This window comes from Charadrius vociferus, unplaced genomic scaffold (genome assembly GCF_000708025.1).
Source record: "Charadrius vociferus isolate BGI_N301 unplaced genomic scaffold, ASM70802v2 scaffold90, whole genome shotgun sequence".
Lineage (NCBI taxonomy): Eukaryota > Metazoa > Chordata > Aves > Charadriiformes > Charadriidae > Charadrius > Charadrius vociferus.
In genome coordinates this window covers 6420629-6447842 of record NW_009647222.1, presented here as the reverse complement: position 1 = coordinate 6447842, position 27214 = coordinate 6420629, and the positions used below count along the sequence as shown (strand labels likewise).

The window sequence follows — 27214 nt, the reverse complement described above, 5'->3', positions numbered from 1 at the left end:
TGTTGAGGCCTAATGAAAAGCTCTATTGTGCAGCCTTTTACTAACACTCTTTTCACAATTCTGGCTGAGAGAGGAATGTGAATAAAAGGCACAAGCAATTAAGGCGGAAACCTCATCCTTTTTCACGATGTATTTAGGGAAATGGAAAAAAAAGTGCACATTGATCAGAAGGCTGCACTTCAAAAAAAAAAGGGGGGGAAAAAAACCAAAAAAAAAGAAAGAAGATGGATTGATCAGAAGGCTGCACTTCAAAAAAAAAAGGGGGGGAAAAAAAAACAAAAAAAAAGAAAGAAGATGAGGGTAGAGGAGAAGAAAAGAAAACAGTACAACCTTGATAAGATCACAGCATTAGAAGGGAACAAATTTACAAGCTTGTCCAGAATATGAAGTTAACACAACTCTGATCGCTGTTAGTAAACTGAGCCTCACACAGATCAGAAATGGCACTCCCTTGACTACTGTGTTTTCTTGTAGGTGAGAAAAAAAATATCTTGCTTTAGTTTCAGGGTTTGATCCTACAACAGGAAAAAGCATGTGAAGTTAGAGTAAACCAGATACAAGCCTCCAAAATCCCCGTGCCAGCTCCACTTCATCACTTGTGATTCAGTTTTGCTTCTGAGGGAAAACTACTTCAGTTTTAGTAAGAACTGTGTTGTGCTGAATGAAATAAAGGGTTTAAGAAAAAGTTGCAAGCAATAAAGGAAAATCACCTGAGATGGCAGAATTCAAGATGGAGACAAGCATGTTTTAATGTTATGTAGCACTCACTTTTGGTTACTCTTTACACAACTGATTTGTTAAAATAAACTTCATACTAGCTCATCAACAAAACTATTAAGAAAACTGGTAAAAATAATAAAAAAATGTTACACGCATTATATTGCTTCTCCAAATGATAAATGTTTAAGCACTTCCCACTCAAATAAGGATAACCAGAGAATTTCTGTATGTTCCTATATTCTGGTAGCAGGCATGACTTCTGCAGCATCAAAACAGCCGCTTGAAATGAGACTATGGCAAAGGCAAACTTTACCAGGAAAATCTACCTAAATGTTCCTATACATTTCCTTAGAGAGGAAGACTAAAAGTTTTCCCCCTTTATTGTGCTTTTTTGGGTGAACTGGGGAAAAAAAAAGACAAATAAAGAAGGCAATGCAGGCTGTTCTGTATATTCATTATTAGCTATTATTGAATTAAAGTTCATAATGGTATCAAGCCTAAGTTACAGGAAACAGAAAACAAAGGGAAAGAAATTTATCTCATGGTTTTGAAATGTTAGAAATAAACTGTGTTGGTGTACACAAGTTCAGGAAAACTGCTAATGTTTATTTTTCCCTTTTATAATGCAACCTTATTTACAGAGATCTTTTCATTCAAGCATTTTGATCTTCTGTTAAGAATTAAATACCATAACTTCTAGAAATGGAGGGCCAGAAAAAAAATGGGCTAGCAAAGCATCTTAAGAGGTATTTAACTTCAATAAGCGTGCCTGCTTATATTTAAGAACATCTTAAATAATGCTTTGCTGACTGAAGCTTCACAGTCTCTCAAGGCCGGCCAGGGTAGCAATGGGAATCTAAAGGTCCACCCAGGCATCCCCATCCCCATTCAAAAATGTCTTTGCACTAGCACTAGGCCACAACTTCTCTATTTATTTATTTATTGTCAATCATTAACAGACTTCCTGACTTTCTTGGATTCCTCCCCCCCCCCCCCCGAGGATGCCATTGTTTCACATTTTCCCATTCTCCTTTGCTTTAACTGAGAAATCCATTTTCTGTTTCATATCACAGGCTGAATGAAACATTTCTTGGACTTGAAACTTTCTGGGGAGTTATCCTGTGACCCAAGCAACGCGCCTTAAACATGTGAAGACATGGAGAAGAAAGAGACGGCGGCCAAAGACTCAGAGTGAATGGTGTTTAGCTCCTTCCACACCACTAGTAGCTCAAAGGCTAATCTCAGTATCATTCTGGAAGAGACCTCCGCAGAAGATGACATTTTATTCAAGACCCAGCTATGAAATAATATAAAATTATGAATTTCTCAACGGCAAAGAAAAGAACAAGGAAAAAGTTTCTCACTAGAATATTGCTTTTACAGCCCATTAAGATTTTTAGTTACAAGTCATTTGTACTAAAACATACATATTAGAAGATTAACTTCCATGCACTGTCCCACATTCCTCTTCTCTCCATACACATGCATAAGCCTCAGCCCATCTTCCCACAACCTCGTGCTAATTCAGAAATCCCACTATTCTCACCTCCCTAAACAGCCAGGCAGATTCTCATACCCTTGTCTGTCGTGGCAATTCCTATCTTTTATGGTTCATTTGGCAGCTATATCACAGAGATGTTTCTGAGAGAAGAACAGGCTAAAGTCCCCATGGCCATGTGCACGGTCACAAACCCTGGCTTTGGTGTTGTAGGTAATGCCTCTGGGATTCTTTAGGAGACCATGCCGGAAAGCAACTACTACATCTATACATGCTAATGTAGGTTTTCAGAATTCTAAGAAAAAAATCCAAATTCATCCTAAAAAGAGATTATAGCTGTGCAAAGCTATAAAAAAGCTAAAAAAAAAAAAAAAAGCTATGTTTTTTTGTTAGTTGACTCCTTAAAGGGTTTTACATTTTTCCAATACTCCAAAATATTTTTAAGAAGCAAAACCAACAAACACATTTGAAGGGCTTCTGTAACCTATTATGAATCTTTGCATCATTACGCTTTGCTAATATCCTCTGTTATCTTGTGCTTATCTTAGGGGTTTATAAATTCTTTTTATGACGAAAAGTACATCCTGCCTGTGCTGCAATTCTTTCACAAGTGCTACTCATACGCAGTACATCCACATTACTTCTCCCACGGTACAGACAAGGTAGCAGCGACGAAGTTGGAGGAAGGTGCAATAAGGAGCAGAGACAGCATCAGGGTTTGCCGTGTTACAAATGTCTAACAAAAGATCGCCTCTGTCTGGAGGAACTTACTGTCCACAGGAGACAAAACACCAAAGAGAGAGGAATATGCTCAAACGCCGTGCCATGCCCTGGGTCACACAAGCTGCCAGTGGAAAAGCCAAGACTAAAACTCACAGACAACTCTTCAGAGAGTGCCCTTCCTTGGAAAGCATCCAGGCCCTACGTCAACGAGGAGGCCAAGCACTTACATATTCACATCACCTGGTGCAGGAGCAGCTGCCACCCCTCAAAAATACTAACAAAGGCCTCAAGTCTCCTCTGATAAGTACGGACCTGCTCACTCTTTGCTGTCACTCTAGAACGTGATACCTTTTTCTACTGTCCTTAAACTTATTCCCCTATCAGACTGAAGTTTTTGCCTGAGCAGTTTTAGTTAGTTCTGAAGGCTGGGAAATGCATGTCTTAACTATTTCCTTACTTCTTCGGTAAATATCTTATTTTTAGATGTAAAAAGTCGCTACATTTTTTTCCCAAGCTCTGGGAACATTTCAGGAATGTGAGGCAAGATACACAGTTATTAGAAAGATATTTCCCAAGCCATTCACAATAAATTCTCAAGCAACTATATTACATTTCAATTCACAAAATTCACTATTAACCTACTAATGCACGCAGGCAGGAGTGTACCTCCCTCATCTTTCAGCTACCAAAAGAAACATTTTGTGCATTCCTTTCATGTTCCAAACTGTCTCTCATTATGAGTGGACTTCTCTCATAAACAAAGCATCAGAGAGAAGTTTTGTTTGTTGTTGTTGTTTTTTAGTACACTATATGGTAAAATCTGGAGCAGGTCAATGGCTGGAATTTTTAATTGTAAGAACAAGGTAAAAATTATTTAATTAGATGACATATTCTTCTCTAACATATAATTATTTCCCGGCTACCTGGTGAGATCACTGTGAAGAACAGAATTATTCAAGACTGACTACATGAAAAGAGCACAGAAGGAAGTATACACTGGTGATATGGCAACTAAAGAAGTGAATGGGATATGTCAGCCTGGGGGAGCTGACGGGGTATATTAGAGGTGTTGGTGCACACAGTGAGCAAAGGAGAACGCCAGTGGCTCTGGGAAGAAAGAGGGCAAGGCTGAACTCTCAATTCTGTGCCAATTCTTTATTTCACTACCCTTCTTTTGGTCCGTCTTCCACAAACATACCCAGAACCTCGTTCCTGATAATTTATGCACTGCAACTTCTTTCAATTTCAAATCACACCTTCATCCTTGCCCAAAATAATCTTCCAAGATCTTGCTTACAAGAGGATTTTTCATGAAGTACATTCACTTTTAAACCACTCTTTCTATGAACTCTCCCTATCATCCTCCACTGAAAATGCTTTTCTGCGAAAGTAAGTTGTGGTACAGAGCCAAGTGGACATCAAGTCCCATAATGCAAAATAACAACTCTGTGTTTAGGAACTTGATTTTCAGCTGACTAGCTACCAAGCTCATGGATATTAAATGATCGTATACTTGTGGAAATACAACAGTGGCTCTTAAACCATTGATATGTTTTGCAAAATTTTATCGGAGGAGTTTAGTAAGTTAAAAAACATTAAGACTTTTTTTAAAAGAGAACAGAAAGCGTAGGAGCTAACATTATGTGTGTTGTACCATTCACCTAAACTCATAAGATGTTTTTTGTATTCCTTTTTCTGTCACTCATCTCATTTATTCTCCTTCATGGTGTAATCCCCCCTAGTGTCTTGTCTTGTCTCCTGACAGGCTGCAAGCTCTTCCGAGCAGGCACAATTGTCTTACTTGCTATATAAATCAAGTTACATGCTAATGTTAAATTATAATGTTTTGACAGGATTTTTAAGTTGAACCTGATTATATGAAACAATAGAACTCTCTGATTTTTTTCCTGAAATTTTCTTCTTTAAAGTAAAGGGATAGCAGAAGAGGAGAAGTAAGGGTTTTATTTCCCATTATTTTTTCAAATGTATTGTTTTCCTCCTACCTGTCTTTCAGGGAGAGCAAGTGAAAAAAGTTGGAGGTCATGGTAGGAGAAGAAAAAAGAAAACAGTGTAAAGAATATAAAGAGTAAGAAACAAAACCAAATTCTTAAATTATAATTTCCAAAACCAGAATGCTACACTAACTTCCGTAAAAAATACGGGAATAAACATTTCCTTACAGTATATTCTGTAGAATGAAAAGGAATTCTACATTATATTGCCCTCATTTTTGACAAGCTCTAGAAAAAGCCACAATAATTTTACACTCAATTTATCACTTAAGTATATTTATAATGAATAATCACAGCTGACGGCTGACAGGTAAGCCACCACATCTCTTCTCACTACTCATTCATTCTCACTCTCATCACCATTTTCGTTTTCTTGGTGCGATGGTGGACACGTAGTAAGGATAACGGGAGGCTGTGAAAGACATGAGCAGTGCTCCCTGACTTCTGGCTCTAGGCATTAGGGATTTAGATAAATAAGAAAAAGACTATGAAGAAGATACCACCAGTGGCTTCCAAAAAGAAATCCACAGTGGTTGCCTGATTTTCTTTATCTGGACAGCATTGACCAAGAGCTGCCTACAAGGGATTAGCCTATTTTGTACTTTAAAGAAACAACTCAGTCTACTGAAGGGATGGCTTTGGAGGGACCTAAAAGCAGCCTTCCAACTGCTATGAGGAGGTGATCAACAAGACAGGGCCAGGCTCCTCACGGCAGTGTTTGGTAGGAAGACAAGAGCCAATGGACATAAGGTGAATCAAGAGAGGGTCAGATCTTCCCCCATGAGGACAGCCAGATGCTGAAACACGCTGTCACAACAGGGTTGTGCAGTCTCTGTCCTTGGAGGTTTTCAAGCCCTGACTAAATAAAGCCCTGAGTAACCTGGTCTTATCTCCTAGATGACCCTGCTTGGAGGAAGAGTTTGGACTACAGATATTCTGAGATGTACATGTTTGTACATGGCCATGAATCGAAAAATCGTGACTTTCACTCGGTTGCCCAACTATGGATAATAGGGCCATAACACCAGACAGCCTTTATGGACTAGAAACAGAACTGAAACTATCAGCCTGTTTCACAGGACCCCATTATTTTGCTTGTCTGTTTTGTTTTTATTAGCATTATTGTGAGAAGCCACACATAGATCAGGGGCTAAGGGATTCTTTCAGTTAGAAATAGTCTTTAGTTGTGTTGTTATTTTTTGCAGTCTTGATGCCTTCCATTGTGTTTGCAGCATTACAGAAGTGACACATTCTCATGTATGCTAAAAGGCAAAGTTGTTACCAAAAATTCCTCCTTCTTGCTGTTTCTATCCACAATGCTATTACTCTTTTCTTATCCTGGGGGGAACATGAGGGTTTAGTCATATGCTCATTCTTTTCCAAGGCATAAACAGTAGCCCTGAAAGATGACTAGCATCTTTATAAAGAAGCTACAGTATGCGGTCCTCGCAACACATGGTTCCTATTTTTGTCATTCTGATAAAAGCATAGCAATGTCAATATTTTTTTCTTGTGATTTGGTGATTGTCAATGACCTGTAAGTCAGCTGATACAGCTGACACAGTTAAATCAGAAATTAGCACTTAGTCTCTTTAGAAGCCAGACACATGGACACTGAGCACAAGAAAAATTATAAGACGGTCCACATGATACCTCATTAAACAATGAAACATGTGACTGACTGAAAAACAGAGATACATCAGCAAATTTCCCTGAGGAAGTTTATGGTATTTAACTCCTAAACATTAATTTTATTGTACTGTATGAGGAACCAATTAACTGAGAGTTTCATTTTTATCGGACATCGGAATTATTGTTCAGAATACAGATGAACAGTAAATTCAGCATATTTTAATTTTATTAGGCTTGGCTTGTTCATCTCACACATTTTTGCCAATTTTAAAAGGTAATTAGATACTTCATCAATAACTTTGTGTGAATTATTTTATTTAGAACACTTCCAGCAGCAATGAGCTGATATGTAAGACACATACAATGTACCTATTGTATATTCTGATTCCCCCCCCCCTAATTGGATATGGTTGAAATAGTGATTAAAGTGCTTTCAGAAAACCTCATGTTGATGACATCTGACTGGGAACACAATACGATTTGTTACAACAAATTATCCACAGGGGAGAGGAGGAATGAGTGAAGAAAAACAATTCTTGTTTCCAGAATTTGGCATATTTCCATAAAAATAACATAGATATCAGCAAATCAAAGGCTACCTAGAAGTGTTCCTGAGAATTTGCAAATAACCTGGAAAACATATTTGGGGTAAATGCCACTTATAGAAATGCAGATTTAGAAACTATTGTTTCCTGAGAAAAGAAAACAAATCCTAAAAATCTCCATATAGTTCAACTCCTTGCACACCTCCATTTAGAAAACGAAGGATGTTGTTCTTCATCCTCCAGAGAAGAAAATAGCTGGAATTCAAGAGCTTCAATCATATTTAAAAACCTCAGAGTCTATACATCATATCCCACTGCTGTAAGTGGCTAGTCAACATTTCACTTCCTTTTATCGCAATCATCAAATGCTTAAAGAAGCGATGGAGCACATTTTCCAAAATGAATCTTATTTAGCACCATTAATTGGGCAGGGCCCACCTTCTTTACAGACTTTGGGCTATTCTGTGTCTTTTGGTGGAAAGCTAACGGTAAACACTGCTGCAAATGTAGAACCACAGAGGAAGCGCAGGGAAGCATTCTGTCCTGGTGCATTCAGCTCCTCACAGTTGTTGAAGAATACCCCATCTACCACTGTTCTCAGCCTAACTCCTCTGCCTTTTCTGTAAATAGCTCCCCAGAACCAGCCCCTTTTGCTTTCCCAAACCTTTATTTCATTCCCTGTATTATCGCTTATACAGGAGAGACAATCACGCCTTCATATTCCACATACAAATCTATACATACGTGCATTAATAAAAGGATCACACACCTATGATTAAAAGGGCAGCCGCCTCTGAGGTGGAACTAGGCAGTTTTCAAAGGGCACAATACAAAACTTATCTTCGATCACTTACATTGTTTTTGTACTTTCAAAGCACTTCACAAATATTAATTAGCTCTAAACAAATTCTAATTATTTCTGAGTGGCCCTAGCAGATCTGTATCATCTGGTGTGAAACCTGACTTCAGTGAAGTCGCCAGCAACAGCTCCTCAGACCTCAGCCGAGCTCACATTTCACTCGCCATTGCTAAAATTCTGGGAGTCGTGTGTATCCTCTAGCAAGTATCACAAGTGAAGCTGAACTAGTAATAGCAGTAGTAACAAGTGATGAGGTTAAGGAATGCTGGCTGACAATAAAAGGATAAGGTTTAAATCACCTGAGCCAATCTGCGTAGCCTAAACGCGGGAGAAGCTTTGCCACACTTTGGGAAATGCCGTAATTGGGCTCTGTTTGGTTTCATCATCAGCTGAAATGGAAAGAGCTCACCTGCTGCTAAAACCAATTAATATACTTAGGGTACTGGGGTTAACCCCTAACATCTGTTCATGCCACAGGTCACTTAGTTAACACCCCACTTTGAAACATCAACTCTTTAGAAAGAGATTTGCATTATACATCTATATAATTGTATATAAAATTACATTCTATATATAAAATAAAATAAGTATAAAAGAGGTTTGCATAAAGATCAAAATACTTAAATTCCAAATAGCACACAGTAAAAGGATAACCAGGTATGCAGCAAATAAGCAGGTTACCAGTATTTTTTTTGCTAATTGTGGACAGTATAGTCCATCACATGCCGCCAACTTATTTGTCTCATGTAAAAAAAAAAAGCTTTGGTTGTAAATTATATCTAGGTATGGAGGTTAAAAATCCTCTGGAACCACAGATTATGAATCTTTTCTCAAATAGAAATGTAATCCTAATAGAAGTTCCTCCCTCTTTCTCTGCCAACTTTACCACCACACAATATGCCATAGAGAAAAAAGGGGAAGTGTCAACTTGTGTAAATTGTCCCTTATGTAATGCAAACCATCTGTTTAAAAAACAAAACAAAATGAAAGACCAAGCCACTCCCAAGCATGATCTGCTATGGAGAAAAAGAAAGAAAAGGAAATTTACTACATTGAATTGGAAGCTGAAGACCATGACCTGCCATGTAACCATGGAGAAAATATTTACCCCTCTCTTCCCTGTATTTACCCAATTTTGCAAAATATTTGGAGAAGTACAAGTGAATAGTTTGCTCTGCACATATTAGAGATTGATATTGTTGTATTCTTTTGAGCATTTCAGCTGTCTAGAATGTTTCCAATCGGGTAGGAACGCAAGCAGAGAAACCTCCTTGTTTTCAATAACAAACAGAATAGCTCTCTCACAGTGATGCCACCACTGGGTCAGAAGGTTCCTGAGTCCCAAACCACTGGGACTTAGTGGACTCCCCCTATAGCAAAGTATGGGGGGATAAGTATCGATATACTCTTGCTCTGTTCTTATACTGTTCTTTAGGTATCTGCCATGACAGGAATCTAAATGGACCCCTGCTATGAAATGTTATGACTATTTTTGTGTTATCTTCAGTCAAATACTAAAAAAAGGAAGTATGTGTAGAGAAATCAGTACTCTTCCTTTCCACAGTCTCTCTCTGGGTAAGTCATTAGTCCGTTGGGAAGCACTGGTTGAGGAATCCTACCATGTACATTCTCTGAAACCACTGGGAGACATACATTGGACCATCTATTGCTCTGACATGGACAGGTGAATCAGAAAGCATTGGATAAGTTAGCTTGGTTTCATTATCTAAGCTGAATGAAAGAAAAATAGCAGTATGACTAGGTATTCATCATTTTTTCTCTTTCACTGACCTCGAGGCTTGATCACACATTCTCTTCCAGCTGCAGCTGTGCTGGCTGAAGGGGTCACCATCTCCAATCACAGCCCCCTGCCAAAGGTTACCACTGTGACCAAGCTGCTTGTTTAATCACTTCCCAACATGTTTCCATTAAAATGAGCCAGCTTAGTTTAAGCAATTTTAACAGAAAGTCCTTGCTATCCCAGCTTGGACAGAAGCAAGTTGGGGAGTGCTCAAGCAAGAAGCTTGGCCAGTACGACAGAAGTTAGAGGCACAGTGATGAGTAACTGGAGGCAGTTATCTCTTCAGCTACTTGGCCTGCAGACAGAAGGAGGCAAGTAACCCAGCCATGAGGTGTGACCAACAGCACAACTGACGAGAGATCTGCAGTGCCTTAGATGTCACGCTGCTGAATTTGAGATACTTGGAGATCTGACTTTTCAAAGGGGCAGGGCATATAACAGGATAAAGGTCCCTTTGAAGGTGTCCCCAACTGGATATCCATAATCAAGGTACTCGGCATCATTACATAAAGAAGTTATGAAAATATTGGTTGTCACAACAATTCCGTCTTCCTTCTCCCCCAGATTTTCAAATCTCCCTTTTACTGAGAAACAGTATATGAAAATTTTTACAGTTTTTTGTTATTTGTGACTGGAACTGTGTTGTCCCATGGAGATTTTTATTGTTCTTATGTGCAGGTTGTTAATGCCAGTAAATAACAGAATCATCAGTACAGAATTTCTGTCAATCAGCCACACAAAATAATTCTAAACATCTGTCAGTCCAGAAAAAAGGGCAGGTTTTCCAAAAAGACTAGGAAGATGTAGAAGTCAGGTTCCATTTTCATAAGGTACATCGGCCAAATTTAAAACATACAATAGCGGTCAGGTGAAGATGCTGGTAGTGGGTTCTTCAGAAGTTCATCGGAAGGCCTTGCATCCAAAAGCAAACTCAGTGAAAGTCAGGCATTTAACATGCTGAGAAGCTGAGTGAATGATTCTGTTGTACACTCTGTTGCAATGCTATACTGGTACCCACTTTAGCTCAGTTCAAGCTAGCACAGGTGACTGTACTGAAGTTTACCGTACAAACATTTGCGAAATATCCCTGAGACTTAGATTCTAGTGCCTTTGTCACGCTTCAAATGAAGATCTAGTCACCTAAATCACTCAGGTGCTTTGGAAAATTTTATCCAAAGCTCTTTGGTTTACAATCTACCACATGTTTGCTGAGAGGACTGATACAGAGAAGGGCAAGCAGAAAAGTGGGAGAAATATGTTTTAATGGCCTGTCAAAACCATTACTTGATGTGAACATGTTATAGCTTTAAGGCAGCTATGTTTTTTGTTGCTACAGGCTTTCTAGGTGTAGCTAAACCCGTATATGCTTTTTTGTTTACACTAAACTGTGAGTGAAAAGAAAAAATCCTTTGGACTACTTATCACTTTTCCTCAGCTTCTCAGTCAAATTCAGTCAAACATGCCAGGGAATCACCAAACACAGAGTTGTCTTTTTCCACTGGCTTCTCCTCAGTCCTAGACCTTGGCATGCTGTTAATTCCAAGCCTTACTGCCAGGAGCAGCAGCAACTTTGCTCTTTTATCTTTTTTATTTTCAAGGTTACACAAACATGCGACTTCATGGATGTGAGGAACTATAGGACTGTCTTACAATTAATGTACATGCAGTAAAAAGAAGGGAAAAAACCAACCTCAACTCTTTCTACCCAGACCAGACTTCATTAACATGGATCTAATTTAATCTGCCAGATATATCTAAAGGGGTGCTTTCCTGACCTTTTCCAGGCCTACAGTTATGGTAGCATTCATATTCAGTGTGGTTTTCAGTTAAACATTCTGTAATGTGAATCACTACTTCTCCCATTCGAGAGAGACTGAGTGTGAAATCACTGGAAGAACTGAATGAGCCTATGCTTTGGCACTGCAGCTGCTGAGGGATGTGAAGTGTTTTGAACAATAATTTTCACTAGTGGTCCCACTCTGTAAAATATTAGGAAAAGGGATTAGTGGCCAGAGAAACTCAAGTTCGCATTCAAGTACTGTATCTACAATGTTACAGAAACTGAAAGAAATCTGAAATTGTGGGCTAAGCCAGGCTAACTAAAGGAATCTTTTTATGTTCTAGTTTTATGAAACTGCTGCAGTGGCTAGTCCTGAGTAACTCAAAACAACTGATGAATTCATGGGTTAGTCAATGATACAGATGGATACACTGACAAGGACATAATAAAGCTAAATATCCATGCTAGAGACAGAGAACGGCAGAACAAGCAAGTCCTAGATAACTCAGAAGGAAACTGATGTCAGAAGCGTTATACAAGCACAAATGCATGAAAACAAGGCTATGAAATTCATGCTGAAGCTAAGACTATTCATGGAACTTGAGTTCCTTGATTATTCTTTAACTTGTATTTATGATCATCCTGTTGACAGGAACACGAAATCCTATAGAAGGCTTAAATAAAATTTCCAAAAAAATCTGGGGAGTACAGAGAACAATACAAATCTTTCAAAGATTAAAAAAAAGTAGATGCTGTCTTTTTTTTTGGTGTTAGGATCTCATAAATATACTCATAGTTTGTATTAGCCCATCAAACTGAAAGGCATATGCTATCTTTGATCTCTGCGCAGAACCCCTGTTGAGATTAATGTGAGTTCTGTGTGAAGAAAGAGACTAGAATAGGCCCTCAGTTCACAAACAGTAAGCAGGCTGCTCCAGGAAAAAAACATATTTTCTTACAACAGTGTTGAAATTTATTGGGAAGTTTCAAATAGCTTCTCTTCAGATGTACGTATGTATGTGTGGTCATGAGTATGTTCACTTGTCAAAAAGATCTGTCAGAAAGAAGGTGCACAAATCTACTTGTGTGAAATGTTTTGCCATTACGTTGAAACACATACTTCATCTCTGACAATCTTTTCTCATACGGTAGTGACTAATTTCTCTATTTTACACTCATCTGTGCAAATTAAGGGCTTTGTCCGTCAGGCGAGAGAGGTGATACTTTCATACAGATTGGCGAGCAGTAGTGCCCTATACCCACTTCCAGCTAAAAAATCTACAGGACTTACTGCATCCCGCTTTGTAGCTGAAACCAGGAGGAAGAAGGAATCCTTGCTGTGCAGCTGCTGCTAGGGTTCGTTGGTCTGGAGGGAATACGGGAATCATTAATGGAGGCAGCTGACCCTGGAACTGCCGAACAGGAGAGGGAAAATCAAACGTGGAATTTTTTCTGGGGAAAATGCCTGCTTACATGCTTTCTCTTCCTTGTGATCTGAGAGCTCAGGTCTGAATATGCTCCTCCAGAATGGGGTGTTCCAGAAGCATCAACTATTCAGCCTTATCTTAATCACCGAAGCACTTCATATGAATTACATTAATCCAAAATAAATCAAAACACTCCACTAACGCACACCTATACCCCAATTAATTATTCCCTCCCCCCAGTCCATAACGTCCCACTTCTCTTTGACTGCAGGATGGGTTATGCTTCGCTTTTATTGCACTGTGTAACAATATCTCTGTCTCAGACAGTAGCTTTCACCCTGACTGAGCCCAAACATGAAGATACACACATAGAAAAGTACAAATATGTGCGTAAGTAGCATACAGCATAGTCGGTATTCTTTCTCTCCCCATATACATGCACTTACTTGTACATGTGAAAAAGTCTCTGGGAAGGTAAGAAAATAAGCGGAGACACACTTTATTCACAAATAAAACACCGCTATGTCTGAAGCATTAGCTATTCAACTTTGCACAGCAACTGTACACAACCATGCAAGTCAGGAAATGGAAAATATTATATTGTAAATGGATACTGTAGGGGACTTAAGAAATTAGTCATCAAAACTGGAAGTTGGCCATGGCACAACGTCTACTACTATTGCTTTTAGCCAGTTCTGTCAGAGTTTTTAATTACTAGAAATGAACATCGTCTTTGTATTTCACAGAGGTGAGAAACAAGAAGTTTGCTGGATTAAAATGTTAAATGGTTGGTTTTAATCAAAAAACCCGCTGTACTGACCAGATCAGTCAGTAAAAGAAGACTGACTCATTTTTTAAGAGAACTCATCCAGATTTTTAATGGCACTGTAAAGCTGAGGCATCAGAGGTAGGTATGTTATCAAAGACTAAAATTTAGTTTGTGGTTTGTAGCCTTAAGAAACAAGGAGAATTAGGGTATGGATAGCCGACCATTTTTGGCCAGAGGCGTAAGAAGGTGTTACTCCCTTCATTATTGCCTGCATAGCAGAACTGGCAAAAGAGAACCTGTGCCACCTCCTTGGCTGCCACAGTTCAGACTACAGCATCTTCACTTAATTTTATTTTGATTTAATCTCCTGAAGATGCAGGAGATGTCTCGGTTCACCCAACACTGTTACAAGGCATAAGACTGATACGAAATTTGGTATGGTAACCTCTTGATTTATATTAGGACCTGTCAACACCTGTGTGCGTGCTGACTGCATCTTTACAGGCTGAAACAATTTGCAAGGATGGAGTTCCAGGGAGCTGCTGATGGAAATTCTTGCACTGGAAGATTAAGGTTGGGACTGAAGCTAGAGTAGACGTAGCTCCACTCACTGAACTAACACAATCCATTTTTGTTACTTCAGTATTCTTTTTTCTACTCTGGTCCCGTTAACTAGAAGACATACGTACTTTTAACTGGATTGCTGGAGAAAAAAAATGTAAAATATGATTTCTTCCCTATCCCTACTCAGTCACCCTAGAATTGCCCAATGTCTGCCTTTCTTCATGTGTTTATTTTTTGTTTGTTTTGTTTAGGGTTTGAGGTTTTTTTTTAAGACAAAGACAAAGTAACTGTATTCTTTTAGAACAAAAATGAACAGCCGTGTGGAATTTTTGCATAGTACTCTTCTTCGGCAAAAAGCCACAGAACTTTTTTTTAAATGGTTTCCAAGGATGAAAGTGACTTTGCCAAGCAAAGAAGCTTCAAAACAGGACTCAAAAACACTAATAGAAAGACAGATGGTTCTACTAAGAGCTTTGCTGCCAAAAAAAATGTTAAAAAAAAGTGAAAAAAATGGAGTGATGTTATTGAAGCTGACTGCAAAGTTCTCTGATGACTGCAAATACTCTTGTCCCACTGCAAGTGTTAACTCTGCCTCCAGGGCTAATATAACTAAAGCACCACACACACACAAATTGTCATTGCCAAGCCCACAATGTAGCACAAGTCTGCGCTTGATTTCAAGTGACTGCCAAATACACGAGCAAAACACCACACTGAAAAAATCCCATTTAGGAAAACATTTACCAGGAAAATGCCCTTGCTTCTTAAATCTGACTGCTGCATTTCATCTTTTCAAGTCGCTGCTCCTCTTTATCTCTCCAAGGGGCCTTATACCCACTAATTTCAAATGACACAACCCCGGTTGTGTTAAGGAGGTAAGAACTATAGAGTGATGAGGATGGTTTGCATGGATACAGAAATAACGCAGTCAAAACAATGTGATTTTCCTTCCAGAATGGAATGTATGTAGCACCACTCAAACAGCTACACTTCATTTTCTCCCAAATACAAATAAGTGCAAACATTAGTTTATTTTAATCCGATTACCTGACACAATACAATGCAAATTACGGACTCTTCATTTTTATGGCTCATTTAACTACTACATCTTAACTTTTGTTATGTTTATTATTATTACCTAGAATTGCTAGGAAACAACTGTTTCAAGTGGCACAGAATACAGGCCCTCCTTCTGAGTTTTACAGGAAGGTATTTTCCTCTTTGTTTTTTTATAGCTATTACTACCTCAGTTACATCTCTCACAAATTTTTTTTGTTGTACGGTTTACATACTTTCCAATGTTTTCTAGATGGGAACTTTTTGATACCGCATTTCTAATTTGAACGTAATAGACTGCAAAATCAGAGCTTTTTTTCAGGCCTTTCAATTTGTTTGGCTAATGGACATACATATGTCCATAAAAAAGAAATACATCTTTAACAACCTCAAAATGCATATCACTGTCAAGATTCTCCACTTGCCAGTCAGTGTAGAGAACACGATTGCCTCTTCTTAATTGTAATTTCCTAAAGGTAAACATTGTAGTTTAAATCCTCACAAAAATCACAATAGATTTAGAGGGCTACAATTTCACTTCGTAACTTTTCATCTACTTTTTGATTATTAGCCTGGATGATACTGATACAATCTTCCAAGGGCCTGTTTTTCACTACCCACACTATTGCCATGATGTCAACTGATCACACAGTACTCTGATCTTTCTTTTAATTTGAATGCCATCACTACATATGAGATTGACCAGGAGTACTCCTATACTGCATGACAAACTGTAGAGGTGTGGTATGCACAGAAAAGGCATATGACATACATAAAATAACAAAGAAACAAATCGAATATCGGAATATTCTATACAATCAATTCACTAGTCAAGGAAGTCATACTTTCACATCTCTCTGACAAATAATTTGGGGCAAGAGGGAAGCCCATACTGCAATGAAGGAAGTAAAACCACACCACTTGGCAGTTTATGAGAAATACTCCCCTTAAGGAAGCCAATATACAAGAGTTCAAAAAGATCAAGAAAGTAAAGGTTGTCTAATTCATACTGAGGACAGTAAGTCATCTTCTGTAACAGCAAAGTATTTTAGGAGTGGAAGAAATTGCAACCAAGTTTCACCTAGAGCCCAAACCAAGATCAGGGACCCTTCATACTTGTCACTGAAAATACAAAAAGGGGACTAGCCCTAAAGAACTTATCACTGAAAAAACTAATACAAGCACATGACAAGCAACTGATAGTGTATCTACTGTCCAAGTGGGAAACTGAGGCATCCAGAGTTGCCTGTAGAAATTCTCGATTTTGGGAAGTGCCTCACTGGATCTTTATTTGTTTCAGTGCCTTTGAAAAATCTGCCCTTAAATGACTTATCCTTATCAAAAGAAATTTGTTAGTAAACTTGGAACTGATTCAAGTTCATGAAGTCTGGGCCAGCATCTTCACAAATCCGTGCATGTCCTTTAGGACTTGACCATGAAAAATCCAACCACACAAAGACGTGCATTCAGTATAGCCACAGCTAGATACCCAGCATTCCCAGCTTCATTATAATTGTAGTATTTCCGCCTAAATTTTGGTCTCCTACCTACTTTTAGGAACATACTATGGTTACCACAGCTACCTAAGCACTAAGCAGTATGTTTTTAACAGTTACCCCTACTGTTTGTTACTAGCTCCTGCTGTGACTTACATAAATTTAGATTGCAAACACTTGACAACTACAGTTCTACTCTATTTTCTGTAAAATGTCACGTGTGCTTTGGGACATTATATAAATAGTAACAAAGACAAAATAGTTTAAGGAAACATTAAGGTTGCAAAGTTAGGCGTTCAAGGCTTAGGCAATGCCAGAACCAGAATAGTATGCATGACCTTATTTTGGTGCTTTATGTCCATGCATCCTGACACAGTCTTTAATTAAAAGTTCACAATTTTCCCCCACACATGACTCTTGCTTAATCGAGCAGGCTCATAATTTTTCTCAAGTAACATAAACCCATACTTTCAACAAAGCTAAGCCTATAACATAGCAGCTGCTATTAGTTTTATTTATTTTATCTTTATACATTTCCACCAATTTCATTTCCGCAGTTGCTCATTACATGTTTATTAGCATAAACTTTTATGTAAGTTTTCCTCTCTCCAAGGTAAATATTTCAATACGTCACCCAGCATCCATATATAACACTTTCCACTGAGGAGTGAATACTGATCTTCCACCCACCTCTCCTTCTTCCAAACCAATTCTATCCATTTCGGTGAGAGTGGTGATGGAGTAACAAATTACTCAGCGTGAATAAGAACGGCTGCTAAAAGCAACACTCCCTTCTCTACAAACTGGCAAAACTCTGAGCAGTACTTTACTCGAGCTGTTTAGAAGACGCCCTTCAAGACCATTAGCATCTTTGCCAAAATGATCTCTTACATGGCTTCTTCATGTAGAAGTGTGGCTAGTTTTTATTTTCATTTCAGTTATTCTCAGCTGCTTCAAAGAAGTTCAGATTTTACATTCCCCAAACAGTGGATGCGCATGAATGATTCCTTTAACTTCAAAACGTTGTACGAATATCTTCTTGCCTGCAACTTGTTTATAAGTTAAGCATCTCTTCTACTGTATATGAAAGAATGTAACGTACATTTAACATGCAAAAACATAAATCTGTCCTTCAAAAATGACATGTTTAATTGCATCGGTCCCCCTTCCTCCAGAAACACTTGGCTCATGGTGGCACACACTATGCTGAAGGACCGGATTCTTTAATTAGCATATGTGTTGGCCATCTCTTTCTTTCTCTCTCTCACACCCCCCCACGTCTATCTTAAGGGAAATAAAAATATATGTCCTCATATAACTACAATCTGCTATTTTCCCTTACAGTGACGTTTAAAATAAGAAAAGAAAATGTCGCTCTCCTCATTCTCTCCCCTACATCAGTTCCCTAAATTGACATAAGTGTGTCCTAAATCTATATGGCAGAGCGCCTTGCCTATCTGGGTAATGCAATGATCACTCTCCTACTGAGCTCGAGGTGGCTTTTTATGGGGTATTTATTGAGTGATTAAGATGCAAAACAGAAGGTGGATGCCAAGAAGCAGAGATGCAGAGAGGAAGACACTGATGAGACAGACAGCACAGCCATTCCACCCCATGCTCTGACCTAACGCTTCGCTTTTACCACTGAGGAGCAGCTCACTTCTCTGCCAGACATACTGGTATAGGGGATCCCGACAAAGGATTTTGTAAAGGTTTTTTCTTCCTAATCTCTACCTGAAAATTCTTCTGCAATGGATGATTTGAGCCCTAAATATTATTCTTCCCTTCGCTGCATGAGAGGCTTACACAATTCATACCAGTACTTACCAAAATTCACCCTGTCTGAACACCTCTGTTCACTCAATAGCAGCACCTCGCTGTTCACAACTGTTTGCAAATAGTGATACTGATCGTAGAAAAACACACTTTCATATCTTTCCATATTCAAGAATAATAAAAAAGTCTATTAGGGAGACACCCCATCCCCCCATGCCCCCCATTACAACTCCACTAGCATAGGAGAACTCTAGTTGGAGTGACAGTGTGGAAAAATTACTAGTTTGATGGAATATATAGACAATCCTTAACTGGTAATAGTCGGTATGTATGCAACTTGGCTTACAGAAAACACAAGGAAGAAACTTTCAGGAAAACTGAAATGCATCTCAGAGAATTACATAAACATTTTTCATTTTAAAAAAGAAAGGCTTTTCAGGCTGGAAACTTTTTGTGTTTGCTCAGTCCTGCAAGAAAAGCCAGGCGTCACTACCAGCATCCATCTCAAATTCATCTCATCATAAAGTCTGTGAGTACTACTAAATGAACACGTACTTAGCCTTTTTGACTAAAGTGCAGAGACTTGCCTTAAACTGCCAAATAATACAGACAGTAGCTGTTTCCATGTCAGTAACTTGCTTCCAAAGGCTTCCCTCCTCCACTTCATACTACAGAGCAAATTGTGCTGGTGAGAGACAGACACCTCTAGCAGCACTTTGAAGGACATCAGCCAAAGGACCTTTTGCATTAAAGAACACCTCTTGGATACTTCCAAAAGAAAAAAGCAGTATTACTTATTCATTTGTGTAACTAAAATAAAAAACTTTAGAACACTTCCAACACTTCCTTTATATTTTATCTGCTATAGAAAATACATTCAGAGGAGGGAAAAGCAGTAAGATTACTTTTTCCCATTTGGGATGATGTGTAACAAGAAGTATTCATGCTTGCGCCACTTAACATGCAAGTTATCTACACAGCAACTCTGCCACAAAGGCATTTGAACATACACCCCACTTGAAAAGGAAGAGGCACCTGAAATGAAAAGATCATAAACTGGAATTCATTCCAATATGCAGCTGTTTTAAGTCAAAAGCCTGAATAGGTCACGCAGGAATGGCTGCTCCAGACTACACAGCACCCCAGTGTGGGGGGGTGCTCTGGCAAAAAGAGGACTTTCAGGGCAAGCTACTGTAATTCAGGTAATGGCTACACAGGACAACTGAAGCACACTCTCGAAAGAGCCCTTTCTAATCACAGTCAGTTGCAGCTCAAGAGCACAACTCAAAATAATTTGCTCTATCTCTTTTATAGAAGAAAAAGATCCTTTGTTTGGTTGATTGAGCCATTTGTTTCATGAAGAGGTTAAAGTTAACAGCGGACAGAATTGGCTTTTGAGGTATGATGACCAGAGCTTGGGCCAAACTGACTTATTTCACCTTACTTAAAATTCACACAAACACTGTTTCTCATGCTATAGCTTCCAAGCACCTAGGTGCCTTGTTTAAATGGTAGTACCCTTCCTAGAAGAATAGGCCAGGACTATAATGCAAAGTTGCCACCAACTTGCAGCTGTCATAACTGCTGATTTATATGGTATAGTGTCTTGGTATAGTGTCTTTTATTTGCGTTTTTGCTGGCTAATAGCAACACACTCCTAAATATAGCTGTCACGGAGCAAGAGTTAATCTGCAAAATCCCTCCCTTCAAACGGGAAAATCTATGAACTTACATTAATGACTGATGCTACCTCACAGTGTATGATGGAGCACACAGTTCCCAGGTGCTTGGTTTAGTGCTCTTCCCAATGAGGTCTGGACCAGTGCTGATTGCTCTAGCAGTAAGCTATTCAGCAAAACATTTGTCAGTGAAAAGAAAACAGGTGTGAGATTTCCTGATGTGTTTTAAAAGACAGCATGTAGGATAATTCCTTGAGCTGCACATGTGTACTGTTTTCTACAGTTAGCTGATTTATTACATATTGGTTCAGTTATTCAAATTGTAATGAACTATAGGGTTTTTTGTACATGCCATAAAGAAACAGAAACAAAAATAAGTAAACTTCACTTGTCATTGCTCACATCAGCCTTCCAGAAGTCACCTGTATACTTTTTCCTTCTGATTTTCCACATTCTGTGCGTGTTTTATGCGTGTGTGCTAACCCAGCTCTCTTTCTTTTTGAAGTCACTTCTTTGGTGTAGCCAATGCTCACTTTTTACCAGATCAAGAGTCTTTGTGCAACAGTATCATGGGCCGCTGTCAAAAGAGCTCTGGAAAGAAGGTCTGGTATCAACTACTGCTGCAGAGGGAGCAGGGAAGAGCAAATAGGACAGTTTGTGTCAGCTCTGTGCTAAATGGGGGCTGCTTCTATTTGAGGCTGTTAGAAATACAGTGACAGGTATAACAGTCAAAAGAAGTGTGCAGTATCTAGAGGACTTTTCCTGTAAGAGCATAGGGGGTTTTTAAACACACGCAAGGTTGACTCTGCAGATGTTAACGTTATTCATCAATGGGCAGACTGTAAGAACAAGTAGGAACGGGAAGCAAGGCTCAGCACTAGCGTGAGATCTAGAGAGGCAGGGAGAAGGCCAAGAAGCATCATCCAAAATTGACTTTTCAAGGACATCCGTGAATGTTGGAAGTCAACAGATTCAGGTAAGGATATAAATTCTAGTATTACACGCCCTCACAGGCAGCGAGTCTGGCTCCTTTTTGACAGATAAATTTGGTGAGCTAGGAGAAATTCCCCACCTTGTTATCTCTTCAGGCCATTTGAGGTGCCTTTGGGGTCACCGAAGTATTGTTGTGAAAGTTTTCATGCAAAGGATGCAAACAGAACCATAAAATGCTTGGCTATAAACCTGCCCGACATGGTCTTCAGGCTAAGAATGCAGCTTAGGTAAAGAAACATATTTATTATAATTGTGGTGCTTACTCCTATGTAGACTGAAGTGATATAGCTTTTGGCATGTGAACCTACTCACTGAAGATTTCTTTAATGTGTTTTCCCCAAAAGATCAAGAAATGGGTGGCAAGAGCAAGGCTGATACCATTATACTTAAGCAAGGCTGAGTGGTATTTTTTTTGTCATATAAAGTTATTCAGAGGCATCTGTGTTAAGGCCAGCTGCTACATCTCCCTCTTTACCCATTCTTGATTTTTCCACAACATATTCAAACACCAGTAACCAATCATTTTGATGTATAAATTACCATAATATTTTTCCTGTCTACTGTTCCAAAAAAAGTTCTTTAACCTCTGAAACAGGGAGAACAGTTCTAATGTCTAGATGAAGCAAGTGCCATGACCTCATTTTTGACACAATGTTAAAGTCCAAATTCACGAACAGATCAATATCTAAGGCCTAAACCACTAATAGTGGACTGCCTTCTTTAAGAGACCTGTTATTTTATTAATGGCCCTGAGGCACTCCTGGAGAAAAGCTGTGAATGGAGAGTAGTACTCAGCCCATTGTTCAAACACTGCTTGATAAAATGAGGGACCATAAAGTAAGAAAGGATGAAACAGGAAGGAAGTGGGTATGCTGTGGTACTTCAGTGGAAAGTAAAAAGGTTTGCAAGGCGAGCCCATCTCTAATCTTGGTCTTCCTTCATCCCCACCATGGCAGGCATGGTAGGTACCACTGATGCCAGTAATGGGAAATGATAGCTCCCCAAAGCTTTCCTCTGTTCCTGAAGTGATGCGTCCCCCTCTAACGCTCTTGCACTGCAATATCGCCACAATCCAGCCTTCTATTTCAACTCTTCCACTGCCACTCGTTATGAGTCACCCATGACACACTGCTTGTAACGACTGTACACATAATTACAGTAAAATATTTAAGTCTCATCAACCAATATGAAACAATTCTACTTTCATAACCCTGAATGCAAAAATCTTGCTTACTCAAATTAGCTGACAAAAAAGACATGAAGATCATCAGAATTCTGCCTTATAATAACTATTTCTTGTTTTGCTTTAGGTTTTTTGTGCCAATTTCTTTAATATGATTTAAGGTAATATTACTACATAGAGAGGAAAGGGTATTCTTCCAAACAAAACCCTGAGGTTTCAAGATGTGTTTTTCACTCAGTATCTCTTAGACAAATGGAATATCATTAATTAAAACAAACACAACAATTTTAATGCGTAGGTGGTGGGCAAGAAACAGGGGTTATTTAATATCATGTAGTGGGCAGAAATTCAAAACCCATTCCGCTGCTGAATAGTGCAATGGTATAAACAAACATGAAAGTCTTATCAAAGTCATCCACTTAAAATCATACTACCTAGAAAGAGAGAGGAAAAAATAGACATAAAGGACTCAGAAAACAAAGTCCGCACTGAAAGTCTGTACCTTCTCTTGGTTTCTTTAAACTGAAAGGTTGAGGGAGATAGTTAATAAATCTGTATACAATCTAATACAGTACAGGGAAAGAAACATTCTTCACGGCGTGATCAGTGTAAACTTTGGCAGAATTGGGTCTGCTCAGAAAATCTTAGACTTAAATTCACTGATTAAACCCCTTTGAATGCCCCCTCTTTTTCTCAGTTTCATTATTACTAAAATAGATACGTGTTTCAGTATGTGTCTGGTCTCCAGTGACATCAGTTTCAGAGCACTAGTTGCTACAATAACCTCCAGTGACATCAGTTTCAGAGCACTACTTGCTACAATAACTCTATTTTGTTATTTCCTGAAGACCATATTGTTATTATTACTGTTGTTGTTGTTGTTGTTGTTGTCATTATTATGTTTTATTTCTTTCCACATTATCTTAAACCCCCCTGCACTTAAACATGATGGACAAACGGCCAGGAAAACTAAGACCAAACATTAGTAGAAACCTTTGTGGAAAACACATTTCTAGTATTGGATAGCCTCTAATTACAGCCCAGGGAAACGCATAATAAAGACCTCTTTTCAATCTTTCAGCTGTTCAGACTTAGTTTCTGACTGTCCCTTTTGCCAGTGGAATTTTTCCACAATAGAGTTCATTTTTACCATCAAAAGTTTGATTTTAGAAGTGAAATGGATTCAAGTTGCAGACGAAAGACTATTTGAATAGATACACGGCTACTCTTCCGTTCACGTCCTGATGCTTTTTTCCCCTTGTTACCAAGATCCTCATATGAAAATGTTTTTCACAAGTTTTGTTTGGGAACTTTTTTCAAATAGGACTGAAGACAGTCTCTCATTCTGTGCCTACAATTTGGTGACAGCAAGACAGTTAAAGCACAATTAACTGTACATACAGTGATAAAGTTTAGGCATCTCATCATCTGATTTCTGTGTACAGCCAGGTAGCCAGCTATTCAAGTCCTACAGCTTGTTACTACACTGAATTGCAGGCACAAAAATTTTGATTGCCTTGAACATTTTGTGCTTTGTTGTTTGGGTTTTTTTTGCTGTCTCCTTCAGTTCTTCCTTGCCTTCCTCCTCCTCCTTTATTATTAAAAATATGAGGAAAAAAAACAAAAGAAAAAAAAGGAAAGACTAAATGTAATTGTTTCTTTGGCACTTCTAGATATGGGCCATGCAACCGGGAAGAAAACGGTCTACCTCACAAGAGCACCTATCATCATAAATCAGTTTTTAATTTTACTGGTGGATTACAGCAATCAGATAAATATTTACTGCATGCCTCCCCTGTATATTGCTCTTTGAATCGGCTTGGCCCAAGATTCAGTTAGGTGTGGGAGGCCTAACTAACTTACAACTCCCAGACAATATCTGATTGGTATGCAGCGGGGAAAAATATAATAGCATTCACAAAACAGAATACACGCATAATATATGAAGTGCAGGATCTCACAAGAGGGGGAAAAGTACAACATAATGAAAATGAATAATCTTTGGGTATTTTCTTCCCAGTCTGAAGTAGTTCTTGAATGTACAATCATTTTTTCTGGCTTGACTGCCTTTAAATATACATATACCATAGTCCTAGTTCAATTTTTAAGCCACTGTAGGTATTAGAGGACAATTTACATATGATTTGCATTTTTTTTTTCTGTGCCTGTGGTTTTGGTAAGTCTTCCAAACCTAATGACTGTTCTTTTGGCCAGCAACATAAATGCTGTAATCACACAATTATTGTGCTGGGAACAGTTTAATTCAGCATTTTGTTCTCAACCACAGAACAATTACTCAACAATTTTGGTTAACCATACTAGCTCACTGCCTGGAGAGGAAGCAGAATATTCACAAGATCTATTGTCTTACATAAAGGCAGTCAGTAGATTCTTATCTATTACAACTTTCCAGCATCTCTTTGCTCTTTGGGGTACTTCCACATACTCCCAGTTAATGAAAATAAATTACCAGCAGCACACTGTATTAGCTTATTCATCTCTATCTGTTGAATGCTTTTAATTGTGCATTTGCATACTAAAGAGAAAGGTAGATGTGATGTGTCTGGGAGAGAGGGATATAACGGAGCATTGTAAAAAGCTCTGAAAACACTGCAGTGATGTTATCCATCTACTCTATTCTAAGCATAAACCATGGCCATTCAGGATTCATTTTTAAGTTCCGCTCTTCAGCCATCCATTTCTCTTTAGCAATAAAAGGAATTTTCTGATCAATTGATTTATTCTTAGTGCTGTCCATACTGAAACACTGCTGGCCATAAAGTACTCCTGAGATCTCTTTAAGCAGCATTTGACCAAGAACGAAGTCTTAATCCAGAACACAGTCTCTAGGGCTGGATGCTTGGTACAACTGAAAATCAGGGGCTTACTAAGGTTCACTACTGCAAATCAGCAATTTTATTTTATGCCAGCATGGGACAGCTGCAGCCCCAATGTAACAGTGGAACTGATGAACCTCATGGCTCTCATCATGTCACACGACATGACAGCCTTTGATGCCACTAAGTTTGGCTGAAGGGAGAGCGGGAAAAGCCCTTGAGTAGTCTTCACTCACTCACTGGCATGACTATGGACGTTTAGATTTATTTGAAACCCACAATATTTTTGCCAGATAAACAATTTTGCAAATGTTTGCTGGAAGTGGGTGCTTTTTTTTTTTTTTTTTTTAAAAATTTAGGCACTAACACTTAACACGCCTTGTGTGGTAGACCTGATTCACAATAAAGCAAATGAAAGTTCTAACACTTCCGTAAGAATAGATTTAAGTTAGTTAACTAAGTGTCAGTATCCTTACATATTTTCTGCTGCAAATTTCAGTTCTGGAAGCATTTTACCTAAGCAAATATAAACATTTTCATAATTCCTTTTCCACTTTTGTTTTTGGTTCATCTTGCCAGTCACAGGGAATATTTTCATTCAGAGCTGTGAATCTGAAAAGTACAACTCTGGCAATGCTGCTGAACAAGTGAAATTAAACTAATTACACAAAGCTGACTCAATAAACTTAGTTTGATACCAAGAGAGATCAAAAAGGAAACCATCAGTAAACATGATGAAAACAAAGAAATGTTTGATTTTTACAATGCCTTTAGCTTTTAAGTAGTATTCAGCTCAGAAAAGGGACTTTGTAATAATCATTATTTTCTTAAGGGCAAAATTTGACCTGTAGGAACTTTGTGTTGAGTCCTTGCTCTGCTGAAGTCAATACAAATTGACCCCGATGGTACTCGGCAGAAATAACTTAATTTAAAAAAATAACTTTAATTAAAAAAAAAACCCAACCACAAGGCATCTGTGGAGCAGAACACAGGCTCGAATGTCATCATCATCAGGAGACAGCTATGACACTTCTTTTTTTGCTCCATTTATGACATGAACAGTATGCCTCTTTTTGCTTGAAGCCCAGTTTCAGCAGACACGGAGAAAGGCCTTGTCTCTCCTGCGACGTGGGAGACACAATGTGAATTGAATTAAGGAAACAGAAGCCCCAATCCAGTTCTTTCCATTTCTCAGGCAACTGCTAAGCTTTCACCACTCTACTGCATAAAAAAAAAAAAAAAAAAAAAAAAAAAAAAAAAAAGGAAGGACTATCCCATCTTTAACTGCTGTATGTTGGAAAGGAAGCAGCTACATTTTACAATCCTGTCACTGTGTTTCAGGCACCATGCCTGTTGGTTGAGCCTTTCAGGTGATGCCAATGCTGCTCTGCCTTGTTTCTGGATTGTGATGACCATTACACAGGAGCTAAGCGTTCAAGCATTTAGATGGGAGCAGTTTCAGTGCATGCACAGAAGGAGGAATATAGAAAAATCTCAGATCACATCAGCAGGTGCTGTGTATGTTCAGATGCCCCCAAAGTTTCAGATCTCGTATTTGAACTAAGGCTCTTAGAGGGTCTGCCTAAATGACGCCTGGACAGGACGTGCAAATGAACTTAGGAAGCACTTTCCCACCCCTCAATGTAGATGTTCCCAAAGGCTATCTAAGTCCTGTTATCAGAGAGTAAATCCTCTTTTTTGATGTGACTCTAAGCCATCCAGGTAAGAATTCTACGGAAAATTACTTTATCAAACAATGTTGCAACTACATTAGAAGTCCTAATACTGTTCTCATATTCTTCGCAGGCGAGGAAATAAAAAGACAGCAGTGCTATACAACAACACATAGCTTGTGTATGTGCAT

At 38.7% G+C, this 27214-nt stretch overlaps 1 protein-coding gene across 1 annotated transcript in view; it reads right to left on the bottom strand.

The window, feature by feature from the left end:
• The window catches only part of SOX5 (SRY (sex determining region Y)-box 5), a 254825-nt gene that overhangs the window by 86109 nt on the left and 141502 nt on the right, over positions 1–27214 (bottom strand). The window contains 2 exon segments of the mRNA XM_009879668.1: positions 12760–12765; positions 12858–12982. Coding sequence (XP_009877970.1) covers positions 12760–12765; positions 12858–12982 — 131 coding nt within the window.